The 14,077-nt window shown below is 44.7% G+C and overlaps 2 protein-coding genes across 4 annotated transcripts in view; both read left to right on the top strand.

Annotated features, from left to right (window-relative positions):
* The window catches only part of LOC306817965 (transmembrane and coiled-coil domain protein 3-like), a 31,125-nt gene extending 21,624 nt beyond the window's left edge, over window positions 1–9,501 (top strand). For all 3 annotated transcript variants that reach the window (XM_079335244.1, XM_079335245.1, XM_079335246.1), the window contains exons 2-5: window positions 2,626–2,796; window positions 3,454–4,244; window positions 5,755–5,890; window positions 6,148–9,501. In XM_079335244.1, coding sequence (XP_079191370.1) covers window positions 2,626–2,796; window positions 3,454–4,244; window positions 5,755–5,890; window positions 6,148–6,450 — 1,401 coding nt within the window. In that variant the 3' untranslated portion in view covers window positions 6,451–9,501. The remainder of the gene's footprint in view (window positions 1–2,625; window positions 2,797–3,453; window positions 4,245–5,754; window positions 5,891–6,147) is intronic.
* Window positions 9,502–10,898: 1,397 nt separating this feature from the next.
* eri1 (exoribonuclease 1) lies at window positions 10,899–13,916 on the top strand. The gene is made up of 7 exons (XM_079335254.1): window positions 10,899–11,280; window positions 11,619–11,803; window positions 12,030–12,246; window positions 12,336–12,419; window positions 12,505–12,614; window positions 12,901–13,015; window positions 13,131–13,916. The coding sequence occupies exons 1-7, from the start codon at window positions 11,206–11,208 to the stop codon at window positions 13,371–13,373; spliced, it is 1,029 nt and encodes a 342-aa protein (XP_079191380.1). The 5' UTR covers window positions 10,899–11,205; the 3' UTR covers window positions 13,374–13,916.
* The last annotated feature ends 161 nt before the right edge of the window (window positions 13,917–14,077 follow it).

The following is a 14,077-nucleotide window of genomic DNA, read 5'->3' as shown; positions in this document are numbered from 1 at the left end:
TCAGACTGTCGTCTCCCCACGGCAAGGTCCCCGCTCCCGGCTCCATCAGCGGGGCGCACACATTAGCCAGCTTTAGTCAGAGCTGGAGTAGCACCTCCTGTCGCTCTGTGCCATGCAGTCAACAACACGAGCTTATCTCCCGTCTTGAATAAAGAAGGCCGATGCAAATCCCCCACACGGTGAAGCACACACGGCCTCATCCTTTATGCTTCAGCTGGTGTTGAATTTGCAAATGTTTTAGCCTCTTCTAAAAGTGAATCCGTCCTTCAGCTGTGCTCGTGGTGCGATTATAAGTCTAGATGTTATGTAAATGAACCTCCCTACAGCCCTCGAGTCTTTCACATTTTCAGCTAATGTTTCCACTGTGAATCTCATTTGATGCATTTCTGCACCAAGCGAGACTTTTTCTTGGCTTGTAGTTTCCCTTCGAGGAGATCTATCACAACACGATCTGCAGACTCTGACATCTCCGGAGTTCAATCAGTGCGATAAACTGTTCCTGCTTTTTGTTTCCCGGTGGTTACATGACCTGCTGTGTTGTGTGTGTGTGTGTGTGTGTGTGTGTTTTTGGGCGGTGTGTCCACCCATCTGTATAATAATCTAAATGGCTTTAAGTGCAGAGCGGGGTCAGAGGACAGATAGCTGCTCTGTACGTCAGGCACGTGCAGACATATGCTGCCTCTGAGCGTGCACGTCACCCTCAGACACACTTTTTTTTCTCCAGGTGTGTGTGTGTTCGATACGTGTGCAGACTGCAGGCATGTATACACTCTTAGCTGATCTACGACCGGGACGTTTGTGTGTGGCGCGCAGGGCGAGAGGGACGGAGGTCATGTTGGTTTGTGGGAAATAAAAGCCTGATCTGGTAACTAAATGTGTTTCACAAACTCTCCACCTCAAACGAAAAGGCTGCGAGTGTGAGAGCAGGTTTGATTAGCGTTGAGGCTGCTGTACTTGTAATTGATTTCAGCTGTGGGTTCCAGCGTAATCATTCACAAATCACCAGAAGCTTTCTAATGACTCAGGCTGCAACGGAAAAATGGCGACATGGAGTGCTAATTATTTTCTTGATTAGCCTTTTATCAAGCCGCAGCACTCAGGACTTTGATTATCGTTAGCGTGTTGTGAGTGTGTCAGCGGGGGTTCATGTTCATTCTCTTGTAAAAACTCGCCTGGACCCGCTCTGACCTTCAGATCTGCATGAAAAGGTGTCGATCGTTGTCTCATTCAAGATCAGAGCGCTGCAGGACGAGTCTGAATACTGATACAATCCTGAGACCTGCGTTTATACGAGAGAAGCCCTGCACATCTAATACTGTTACATTTCTTGTTTGTAATTACTTCTGCACACTGTAAAAGTACGACTGAATATTTGTTGTATACTTCCCCAATTTTTTTTTGTTTCTTTTGATTCTGTTGATCAATAGAATATCATATATTTTATTGCTTTTAAATCTCTGGTTATTGAAGCGTACAAATAAAAAAGAAAAAAGGAAAATGAAATAGTGATTAAATGTTGATTATGTCAGTGTTGTTCTGTTAACACAGGTTTGTTTCTGGCTGCGTTTCTGTCCGTCTGGTTGGATGTGTGATGTTCTGAGGGTGTGAGCCATCTGCACTCAGGAGTAGCAAGAACTATAATTCGACACTCATTCATTGAAAGGCTTCGTTCTGAATCAAACCAGCTCACATCTTTGGTAGTTCAGAGCTAATTCTGTGTTTTGGATGACGAGCGCTGCAGGAAGCCGAGGGACACAGTGAAAGAGTGTGTGTGTGTGTGTGTGTGTGTGTGTGTGTGTCAAGACAAAGAGTGAAATAACAGAGCCACAAACCTGCCTTCAAGGTTAGTCAGCAGTTTGTGTGTGTGTGTGTGTGTGTGTGTGTTGTTTCAGAGCTTGGCCTGGCTGTGTGCGCTTTGCTGCCGTGGCAACGAGAGCCACCACATAGTAATATTTTAGTTTGCCTTACATAATCGTCTGTTTTTGTCAAAGCAGCGAGTGGATATTCAGAACATGCAGCTCTGGGATCCACACTGCTTCTCTCTCTCTCTCTCTCTCTCTCTCTCTGAGGAGGAGGAGAGGAAAAAGGTGAATTAATTTTGAAGGAATAAACTCTTCTTCTATCAGCTGCCCAGGTGTCGCTTCACTGCTGGTGCGCCGTTCCTCTCGACACGCTGTGATGAGTTCAAGGTGTTTCTTTTTGGCCCTGCAGTTACTGTTTCAGAGCTGCGCTTCTCTCTCTCTCTCTCTCTCTCTCTCTCTCTCTCTCTCTCTCTCTCTCTCTCTCTCTCTCTCTCTCAACATAATCTCATAAACTCTCCGGTGCTGCTTTAATCTAAGTCGAGCCCGTTTGTGACAGGTGATCCCTCTCGGAGGTTTAAAATAATAATGAGAGTATCAGGTGACGTCTGTCTTTTTCATTTTCAGCTCCACTGGAAGCGTTTCGCTCCTTTTGTTCCACATATCACTTACAGCTGACTCGGTTAGTCAAAAACACTAAACTATAGTGATAATTAATTCATCGCCTGAGTCATCTATAGAAAACAAAAGCTGCAGAGCCATGGCGGGCTAATGAGACGTCATTTCAAGCTCTGTTACTGATGGTGTAATCTGTCTGCGTCCACAGGCCGAGCGCAGCGTTTGTGATGTCAACATCCTCACCATCCCGGTGCCCATGCGGCGCGGCGGCTCGGAGTCCAACCTGGACGTGGTGGACAGCGTCGGGGACGATGGAGTCGGCCTGGATTTCAGCAAGGGAGCGCTGGGCATCGACAGCCTGCAGCAGAAGATCCTCAAGGTCAGAGGCGAGATCAGTTCGTGCCTGTTTGAACACACAAAAGGTCAAACTGTAACATTGATCATCATATTTGTCTTAAACGGTGAAAACCTTCCTGAGAGCAAAATGCGTGCCGCTCAAACGTATCGTTAGCATCAAACAAACTAAAGCAACAAACGCAGAGTGGTGTCATTTTGTTTGAGCGAAGCACTTTTTTCTGCTTCGGCCGATTCATTAATTCTCTGTCAGCGTTTTTTCGCTGAGGAAGCAGGAATCATGACCGACCTCGTTAAAGATTCCCCTCCTGCAGCTTTTCTGTAAACTGGAGAAAAAAAAGGTAAAAAAAAAGAAACATTGATTGTTTCTCATCCTGACTCTTCCTCTGTGCTTGACTGTGTTTTCTTTCTCCCAAAACATTTCCGAAGCAGCCGCTTTGTTTACTTTACATTTAACAAGCTAAGAAAATGACGAGCCGTTCAGAAGTGTGGCGAGGAAAATACACAAAAACTCCACAGGCACCTTTTAAGCAGAAAAAAGGAGCACGCTCGACAGTTTGAGGTGCGACAAGATTCAGAAGAGACGATCAGCACGCTGGCTGAAACGTCAGACCTCTGTTCCATCGTGTTGAAAAGTTACAACAGTGTTTGAGAGATGCTAAAAATGTCTCCTTGGTTGTAGGTGACGGAGAAGATGAAGGTGGAGCAGACGGCCCGGGACCAGAATGTGGCCGAGTACCTGAAGCTGGTGAACAACGCCGACAAGCAGCAGGTGGCTCGAATACGCCAGGTGTTTGAAAAGAAGAACCAGAAGTCGGCGCACACCATCGCCGGGCTGCAGAGGAAGCTGGAGCAGTACCACCGCCGCATGAAGGACAGCGAGACCAACGGGAAGCACAGCCACAAAGACGGCGGCGGCGGCGGCAGCAAGGAGTCCGGGACTCACAGCAAGGAGGGCAGCTTGAAGGACGTGAGCGCCACGGGGAGACACCCGGCTCTCGACAAGGTGAAGACCATCGGCCCGGGCGTGTCGCTCTCCCCGCCCTTCTTCTTCAACAAGTCGCGGGAGATCGCGAACCTCATCCGGAACAAGTTTGGCAGCGCCGACAACATCGCCCACCTGAAGAGCTCCATGGAGGCGGGGTCGGGGCTGCAGGCGGAGGGCGGGGGGAGGGGCCTGAGCGGGAGCGCCACCACTGTGGCTAAGGCGACAAAGTACCAGAGCGACGACGAGTGCTCCACGGGGACGTCGGCGTCCGCGGACTCTAACGGGAACTTAGCCGGGGGCTCGGGGGCGGGGTCTGGAGGCGCGGGGAGGTCGGAGGCCAACGGGAGGATGGGGGAGGTGGTGGACATGGTGCGGGACATCAGGGAGGCGCAGGCGCAGCTGGCCGAGGACATGGAGAGTCTGAGCACGCAGTTCAAACGGGACTACAGCTACTTCACCCAGGTGATACAGGAGGAGAGATACAGGTGGGTGCAGCGTCACAGCGTGCGTTTAACCACCATTAGCCCGACACACACACACACACACACACACACACACACACACACACACACACACACACACACACACACACACACACACACACACACACACACACACACACACACACACACACACACACACACACACACACACACACACACACACACACACACACACACACACACACACACACACACACACACACACACACACAGAGCCAGTAAAGCCCGGCACACACTCGACAGTAGAATGTGTAATAAGCAGATCAAGCTGCATCCTTTAGTTTTAAAGCAAGAAGAAAAGTCGGGTCGTGATCCTGCAGCGCTCGCCGCTCTGAGAGCAGCTCGCCAGCTCGCTCTTCACTCTGCACACTTCAGATGACGCTTCCATTATAAATCTCCCTGCGTAATCCAACCCACCACTACCACACATTAAGATATTACAGGACAATGAAGTTAGCAGCTTAACCGCCAAATACATCCACGAGCAGTCGCCTCTTTATCCCCCGAGGAGCGTCTCGCGCTGACATGTGATTTTATGCTCTTTTATAAAACTCTTCATGATAAGTCGCTCCTCGTTTTATTTTTACGGGGCTTTGCAGAGTCGAGTGGCGGATATTTGACTGAATCAGGATTTTACTTCCATTACCTGAAGGGATATTTGGTAAACGTGCATCAGGAAAAAGCCAAATAGAAAAGCTTGAAAGAGAACGAATCCACGAAGGTTGAATGAGAGAAAAACAATCAAACGACTTCTGTGAGGTTTTTTAGAGAGTAGAGAGCGACCAGCGTCTTCTTAACAAGCGTTCAACTTTTCAGGAAGTGTAAAATATAAAAAACACGCAGTAAAAAAAAAAATAAAGTAGCCGTGCCGGTCATACAGCGAGCGTTGTCAACAGGCTGTCGTCATGGAGACAGGAGGGACGTGCAGCACACAGCCAGCGCTTCCCTGCCTGAAAAGAAAAGAAAAAAAAAACGTGGATGGACAAAATTATTTTGTGAATTTAAACTCCTGAACCTCCTCATGCTCCTCGCAGTCCTTCAAACGTTTGGCCCCTCTAAAGGAAATATCACTGATGGTTGAAGTGTTTATATTGCTGTAGGTGAAAAACCTACAAATATTGATGCTTGGGCTGCAGAGATCCGATCACAAACCGATCAGTTTGTACGTGTGCTGTTGATCTTTGGAGAGCTGTCGTCCGTTTTCGATGGGCCTTTTATTAAAAGCTTTTCTAAACTAAAAATACATCGCAGAGCGTACACACAAACCCCGAGACGTTTGCTTAGTCAACCAGGGGCAAATGTTTTTAGCTGTAGTAGATAAACTGCTGTGCTGTAACTCGCCCACACACTCTCAATTATGCATTGTTTCTCTCTCTCTCTCTCTCTCTCTGTGTGCTTGGCTCTCCGCCTCCACCTACTCTTCATGTTTGTGTGTGTGTGTGTGTGTGTGTGTGTGTGTGTGTGTGTGTGTGTGTGTGTGTGTGTGTGTCAGGTATGAGCGGCTGGAGGATCAGTTGAATGACCTGACAGAGCTGCACCAGCATGAGACCAGTAACCTGAAGCAGGAGCTGGCCAGTATCGAGGAAAAAGTGGCGTACCAGGCCTACGAGAGGGCCCGGGACATCCAGGTAACGTGTGTTTGTGTCCACGGAGAGATAAAAATACTGTGAGGCATCAAACCTTCAAACTGCTCAGCGACTCTTATCTGCTGAGAAACGTCTCTGAAACAAACGGTGCCATTTCTGTCTGATCCAGTTTCAGTTCCCTTCAGGCCTCTGGCTTCTATTTCCCTCATCTGTTTGCCTTTGTGTGTGTGTGTGTGTGTGTGTGTGTGTGTGTGTGTGTGTGTGTGTGTGTGTGTGTGTGTGTGTGTGTGTGTTCTCAGGAGGTCCTGGAGTCGTGTCAGACGCGTGTGTCTAAGCTCGAGCTCCAGCAGCAGCAGCAGCAGACGGTTCAGGTGGAAAACACCGACGCCAAGGTGCTGCTGGGGAAATGCATCAACATCATGCTGGCCATCGTCACGGTGATCCTCGTGTGCGTTTCCACGGCGGCCAAGTTCACCGCCCCGCTGCTACGTAGCCGCCTCCACCTGCTGCTCACCTGCGTGGGCGTGTCCGTGTTGGCGTTGCTGTGGAAGAACTGGGAACATTTACAGTGCGCCCTGGAGCGTTTAGTCCTCCCGCACTGATCCGGGAGCGCTCATGAGACCAGACGAACGCCAGGTGTCCAGGTGTCCACGAGGTGCGTCGTCATGACGACACAAAAAAAACTGGAGAGGAGTTTACATGTAGCCTTACACCAGCCGATGTCCCCTGATGACTTTAGGCCCCCACGGTGACTGATTTACGGCTCTGCATGTCTAAAAGGAGTTCACACAAATCTCACAAAGCCTTTTCCCAGAACGCACCGCCGCAGTGATTCCACCGACCAACACACACACACACACACACACACGTCCGCTGATATCACAACTGAACAAACCTCTACAACATGCTGTCTACAAAACTTTATATATAAATATCACTCTGTTATGGCATAACGCTGCCATTAAACGAGAACCACTGCAGTCCAAAGTATCAGACCACGAAGAGCGAACGCAGCGGCGATCGATCACACGGCTGCGTTATTATCGGCTTTTGGACTCATCGGAGGATTCTGACTGCACACAACAGACGCTGAAATCTAAATATAGAGGAGTGGGCATGAAAAAAACCTGGAATATTTCCTGTCCTTAAAGGGAAGTGTGTGTGTGTGTGTGTGTGTGAGATAGCAACACCTCGAAACAAACAAACAATAGATGAGTCGTGAACCTGCCCGACACAAAGACACGCACGTCCACCTGAAGGTTGATTTGGACTCTTTGTGTGCTGTTGTGAATTTACGTGATGTTTTTTTTTTTTTTCTTGTCGGTGTCTCGTTCAAAAAAAGGAAGATTTTGAAGCTGTCGTTTTAAAACTGTCGATGTGTCCGTTTCCTGTGAGTCTCCATGTGTCCACGCGCCTGCTTGTTCGTGTGTGTGTGTCTTCACAAGAGTTTCACGTTTGTTTTTTGTTTTTGGTGAAATATTTGCTTTCTTGATCTCGAGTAAAGCGACTTCCTGTATGTTTTGTTCGAAGCTATTCTACGATTCACTTAGCAGACACACTTTTATCCAAAGCGACTTACATGAAAGAGTGAGTTCAACACAAGCGAGGGTCGAGAAGAAAACAAAGTCAGTCAGTGCAAACGAACAGCTTTAAGTGTGATTGGACACACAGGTGCTGACAGGAAGTGACCAGAAGCAAATCACTACGTTGACGGCATTTCTTAAGAGCTCCAACCAGCATAGAAAAGTCGTCATTATCAAACAAAACCATCATCATCCATCGATACTATCATCATCATGTTAAAGCTACAGCCAGGGGACGATTAGCCTAGCTTAGCATTTAGACTGGAAACGAGAGGCTGCATCTGTAAAAAGTCTAACTTGAAAAACCTCCGACGTTGTACAAGAACTGTTAAATGTGTTTATTCAGAAAAGAGAAGAGTTATCCTTTTAAGGGTTAAAGCTCCTGTTCGGGACTTCTGGTTGGACACAGCGGTACCTTTTATCATTTTGCTGACGTTGTCCTTTGCATGTCGAAGGACTGTGTGGTGTTTTTAATAAAGATTATCATCTTGCTTCTTTTAAACTTCAGAATCAGTTTCATTGGCCAGGTATGTTTAGCACACAAGGAATTTAACTTTGGTAGACTGTGCTCTCAAATGTAGACATTAAATATTAACTAGAACATATAAAGAAGTAATTAGAGACTAATATTTACAACTTAAACTTCAACAGTAACGCTAAAAGAGAATCTTTGCTGTTAAAAAAGTCTGTCTGACGCCGAACTTCCTGTCGGCATCCTGATGAAATTTCACAAATGCAAAGTTTTCAGTACAGAGACCTGATGGCCAACCTATCTGAGTCTTTAAGACAGAGCTCTCTCTCTCTTTCCTTCAGCTTTTGGTTGAAAATATCACTGAAGATTGTGAGCTTTTCTTTTTTTTTAATCTACGGTCCTTTAAAATATTATGAATCATTCAACATTTGGAGATTGCATTTATTCAAAAAGTGATATTTAGAAATGTGTCAAACCACATTTGAAAGGCTGATTTCTTCACCTCTGGGAGGAAACAGACTGACTGCTTTCCTCTTTCCAGTCTTTATGCTAAGCTAAGCTAACTGGTTCTTGCTTTTTATTTACTGTATACAGACATGAGAGAAATATCAATCCTCTCTGGGAGCTCTAAACAAGAACGTTTGAAAGGTTTTTTTTTATCCCCGAAAAATGTGGAAAAAAATGAGAAAAACTGCCTGCTGTCAAGTCGATTACTTTGGGTTTTTCTTGTTTTTGAAAAATCTGTTTTGTGTTTTTTAGAAAACAAAAACTCGGTCTGTGAGTTGATGTGATTTTTACTCAGTTCCAAAGACTGCAGCGTTGGGAAGAAGCCGCTGGCATGTAAACTGTGAGGAAAGCTCAACATGAACTGCCTTTTCAGAGAGGTGAACAAATTAATACTCGTGTGAAGCCTTTATTCTCGTGCTGCGTTCATGTCCCGTGGGATTGTGGAGACTGAACAGAGGGATGCTTTAAAGTGCTGACTTGAAAGGATTCCCACCTGTTGAAACCTGCTCATCATTATCAGTGCTGCTACGTTTACAAACAATAACAATAACGCCAATTTACTGAAAAACTATTTCAAACAAAAAATAATAACAAAATGGGGGATTTCAATGTTTTTTTTAAATAGACATTGTGGTAAGGATTTGACCTTTGACCTTGACCATTTCTGCCATTTTTTTGGTTCAAATCTCACTCTCTCACTTTCAAGCGAAAAAGTGGACGACTGTTGTAATGAAGGTTGAAGTGAGTTTGTCTGTTCTTGCACAAAACCTCCAAAGACGTCAGTAAGCTAAAAATGTCAGGTGCATTTCCAACAACTTAAAAACTGCTCGGTTCTGTGGGTCCTTCAGCGTCTATTTCTCCCACGTGACGTGAATGCAGCACAACAGAATAGACCGGAAATGTAGCTCCATGCTCCCTAGACTAACCCCGTATCACTGTGAGGATGAGGGGACTGTTGCCTTTTTCAATACAGCTTATTTCATGTACTGTCTGACTTCTGTCTGTGTCCCTTCAGAAGCCAAATATGGAGTTTTTTTTTTTTAAAAGGCACGTTCGCCTTTCTAATAAAATGCTGAAATTATTATTTTCTATCTTTTTGTTTCTATAAAATTAATGTTTGATGTGTTTTTTTTTTCCAAATTGGCAACAATAACAAAAAAAAAAACTCTTTCAGGAGAGACATGAACCCTCTCTCCTACGCTGTCTCTTAAGTCCATATTGTATATGTTCACGTCTCTGTCTCTTCTATGTGCATTATTAGTTGCTGGTTATGGGTTTCCATAACTTTTTTTTTTTTTTTTTTTCAAATGAGAGAATAAATCTTTGTTTTTTCTAAGGTTGCCCTACATTTTCTGCTTATTATTCCTGACATCTCATCTATAATACATGATCCATCACACAGACTGTGAGAGATGAGAGTAACAGGGATCAAACAGCTCTGCACGCTTCATGAGGAGTTCATACATGAAACCGGTGTGAAAGACTCGACAGCTACACAGCGTGGGGCGGCTGGTGCAGAATAAAAAGCAAAACATGTTTTGTAGTAATTAAGTAAATTATCTCATCTCTCCTTTAAGTAAAACATCTGATTCATTAAGTCCTGAAGGATTCACAGCTGCACATTGTAATAACTGTCTGGTGTTTTTGATTGATCTACAGAACTAATTAAGAGTTTATTCTCTGAGCACAGCATACTGATGAAAATATATTTGGCCACAGAACAAATAGCAGCCACTTGGTCGGGCTCCTTTGTGGACCATAAATCTTTAATCCAGTTTTGCCGGCCTCAGATTCATTATTCAGAGGATGTTTTACCGTGTTTCTTTGCTGCTGATGCTGCTCTTTGCACTCTTTCTACCACAGTTCATTGAGCTCAGAAGTACAGATTCAAACTCAGATTACATAATTTACATAAGCAAAACTACATTTCTGTTGGACAGTGGGCCCTTCAGAGAATAAACCTTCATAGAGGCAAATAAGGTGGTGAACAAACACATCATTGAGCAGGACATATACAAACTAGTGTAAAGAACTTTCTAGATCAAATTAATAATAGACACTCATGTGTGGCACAGAATAAGGCATGAATAAGTCTGCCACCTAGCTGTCAGCAGTGCTTCCAAATTACAACTTCTCATTTAACCTTGCAGAGGTTTTAACAGTGTGAACTACGTAAACTAGTCACATGAGAAATGTTATCGTACATTTCAACGTCATTATTCATTAAAATGATTAACAGTTTCATTTTCCAAAGAAATGCTTCTCGGTGTTTTGGTTCAAAAACAGTTAACAAGGGAAATAAAACAATATATAGCTGAATAGAGTATGTCTTACCGTTTTCTAAGCACGTGAAAACTTCTTGGAGTGGAAAAAAACCCCCAAAACACCTGGTGTCTTCTTCCATTATCGTGTTCATGTAATGTCTCCTCCTGACCGCAAGATGGCGGCAGTGAGCGCCATCGTGTTTTGGCGCAAACCGGAAGTTGTCACAACTGTCCACCTTTAGAGAAAAGTTTCATCTTGCTGCGGAGAGCTAAACGGGTCCAATAAGCTGCAACAACCGGCTCGTAAACATCTATACTGTCGCTTCAAAATGCATTATTAATGTTTAATGTTGTCTTTTTTATAAGGACTGAACGTTTTAAGCTTTATTATTTGCGTCGTCACAGCTGACAAGCGTGAAGAAGTCACCGAGCATTGTTAGCTAAAAAGCTAACCAGCTGCTTTGTTTACATACATTAATGTGTTTGTTGTTTTTTTTTATTTTTCTGTTTGAATTAAATATCTTTTCTTAAATGGATGAGCACAAAGAAAATATTCAAACCGAGGACGTGAATGTGAAGATGTCTGATCCCAGAGAAGATGAAAAGGTTGGTATGATCTTAAATATATTAAATAATAAGATATTTAACTTTAAATTACTTGAATGTAAAGTCTTATATACAAATTCAGGTGTCACGCTTATAATGGGTATTTTTCTTTATAGAATTTGTAATTTTGTCTGTGATTTATGTTAAAAACGTGTCAGATTATTTTGATTTCAAGATTTAATTAATGTTTTAAAACTTTTGGTATAGTAAATAACAATAAATATGGCAGCAAATCCAAAAATTCTTCAACATATATTAACTTCAAAAAATCAAAATCAGCGACTCCACTCAACTCTCACTGCTTTTATATTTTATAAATTTTTGTCATTTCTTCTCAGACGAAGCCTTGCAGCAGGGTCGTCCCTGACGAAGAATCAGCGGCTCCTGAGGTGTCCTCGTCTCCGTCCATCAGTGACTTCAGTCATCCCGTGTACAAAGAGATTGCTCTGGCTAATGGACAAATTAACCGCATGTCGAGGGACGAGTTGAAGAAGAAGCTGGCAGAGCTGCAGCTCGACACCAGGTGAGCGTGACTGAAACACAGCAGATACAGAGATGTGTATCTGCTGTCTCTCCCTGGGTCCCCCTCCTCCCTCTGCACTAGTTCCTTGTTATAATTAAACAGATACTTTGCACGTGTTTTTGTGTGATAAAGTCAGGGATCTGTGCCATCATCTTGAGCTCGTACGGTTTTTACCACCAGGATTTAAAACGAGAGCTAAACAGTGTCATGAACATTTTGTGTGAAGAGGTGTGAAGGACGTGATGAAGAAGAGGTTGAAGAGCCACTACAAGAAGCACAAGCTGATGCAGTCTGCAGGAGAGGGGGGGCCCACGGACACCTACTACGACTACATCTGCGTGGTGGACTTTGAGGCCACGTGTGAAGAGGACAATCCTGCAGACTTCCATCACGAAATCATCGAGTTCCCCATGGTTCTTATCAACACGCACACGCTGGAAATAGTAAGTCGCTGAAGGGAGGATGTTCAGTTTTTGAATCTGCAGGGACAGTCGTGGGTTTCTAATCATGCTCGTGTCTTTTGTGTTTGAAGGTGGATTCTTTTCAGGAATACGTCAGACCAGAATTGAACCCGCAGCTTTCAGACTTCTGTGTGAAGCTAACAGGAATAACACAGGTGGGTCGTTTTTGGGTTAGTTTGATTCCAGTGTCTCTTAAATCAGTCGATATTTCTGTGAATTAAAAGACGTGATCTTGTGCAGAAAATGGTGGACGAAGCCGACACGTTTCCAGGCGTCTTGCAGCGAGTCGTCGACTGGCTGAAGGAGAGAGAGCTCGGCACAAAGTACAAATACGCCATTCTTACTGACGGGTATGTTACTTTGAACGACACGCGTTTGTTTCGTGTGTGTGTGTGTGTGTGTGGTGTGTGTGTGTGTGTGTGTGTGTGTGTGTGTGTGTGTGTGTGTGTGTGTGTGTGTGTGTGTGTGTGTGTGTGTGTGTGTGTGTGTGTGTGTGTGTGTGTGTGTGTGTGTGTGTGTGTGTGTGTGTGTGTGTGTGTGTGTGTGTGTGTGTGTGTGTGTGTGTGTGTGTGTGTGTGTGTGTGTGTGTGGAACCTGAGCTGAAGGCCACATTCCTCATGCCTTCTTCTATTTTAGCGCCTGGGACATGAGCAAGTTCCTCAACATCCAGTGCCAGATCAGCCGCCTCAAATATCCCAGCTTTGCAAAGAAATGGATAAACATCAGAAAGTTATACGGAAACTTCTACAAGGTTTGTTTCTGTCTCATTATTAAGATGTCATATTTTTTTTTAAAAACTGAATCGATGAAGAAGGGCTTTGAGTTGTCAGAAGTCCGGCTCTGTAAACGGCTCCGTCCTCCTGCAGGTCCCTCGCGCGCAGACAAAGCTGAGCACCATGTTGGAGAAGTTGGGTCTGAAGTACGAAGGCCGTCCTCACTCCGGGCTCGACGATTCACGCAACATAGCCAGGATCGCTCTACGCATGCTGCAGGACGGCTGCCAGCTGCGCGTCAACGAGCGCATCCACGCCGGCCAGCTGCTCTCCGTCCCCAGCTCCGCCCCTGTAGAGGGCGCTCCGCCCCCACACGGCCCCAAGAGCAAAGATTAGAAACAAACTGAGCAAAACCCCACGTCTGTACCAGACTGAACTTCAGGAGGAAATAGAAAAGTTGCACTTTTTTTTTGTTCCAGAATTTAAAGCTGAAGTGGATGAAGGGTTTAAATCGGACTAAACGAAGTCTGCGCATCTTCAGTGTTGTCCTCTTTAACCTCGCTTCATCAAACTGCCATTATCCATCAAACGACGGGATCATAACGCCTTTCCCGATGTCACAGGATGGTCAGATTTTAATTTTTTTCCAGGTTTTATTTACTTAAATACAACAACAACAATAAAACCCTGATTGTCTTTCTTTGGCTTTCACCTCTCATTTGTCTGACCTCATGACGGAGATGTAGCGTCGCCGTGGTTACAGGGAGAGGCTTGAAACGAGCCTGTGACATCACGGGCGTTAAAAGTCCAGGTTCAGCCGGTGTCGTGTCGTCGTTTGTATAAATGTTGAATCGTTTTGATTTCATGGACGATGTTCTGTTGGAACACGAATAAATCTTCTGAAAGTCAAACTGCAAATAAAATCTCTTGTCGACAGAACGTGAGATCTGTGTCACTTTATATACAAGTGAGTTTTATTATGTTCATAGAATGATGAGGTCACTATGTGGACTCCTCGTCTTTGTGGGGATTTTACTGAGACACAAACTTCTTTATACGCATGATTTACTTTTTTCTTACCACCACAGAAGCTGTTTTTT

This window comes from Symphodus melops, assembly GCF_947650265.1.
Source record: "Symphodus melops genome assembly, chromosome: 22".
NCBI classification, from domain to species: Eukaryota; Metazoa; Chordata; class Actinopteri; order Labriformes; family Labridae; genus Symphodus; species Symphodus melops.
This window is presented reverse-complemented; position numbering and strand designations above follow the sequence as displayed.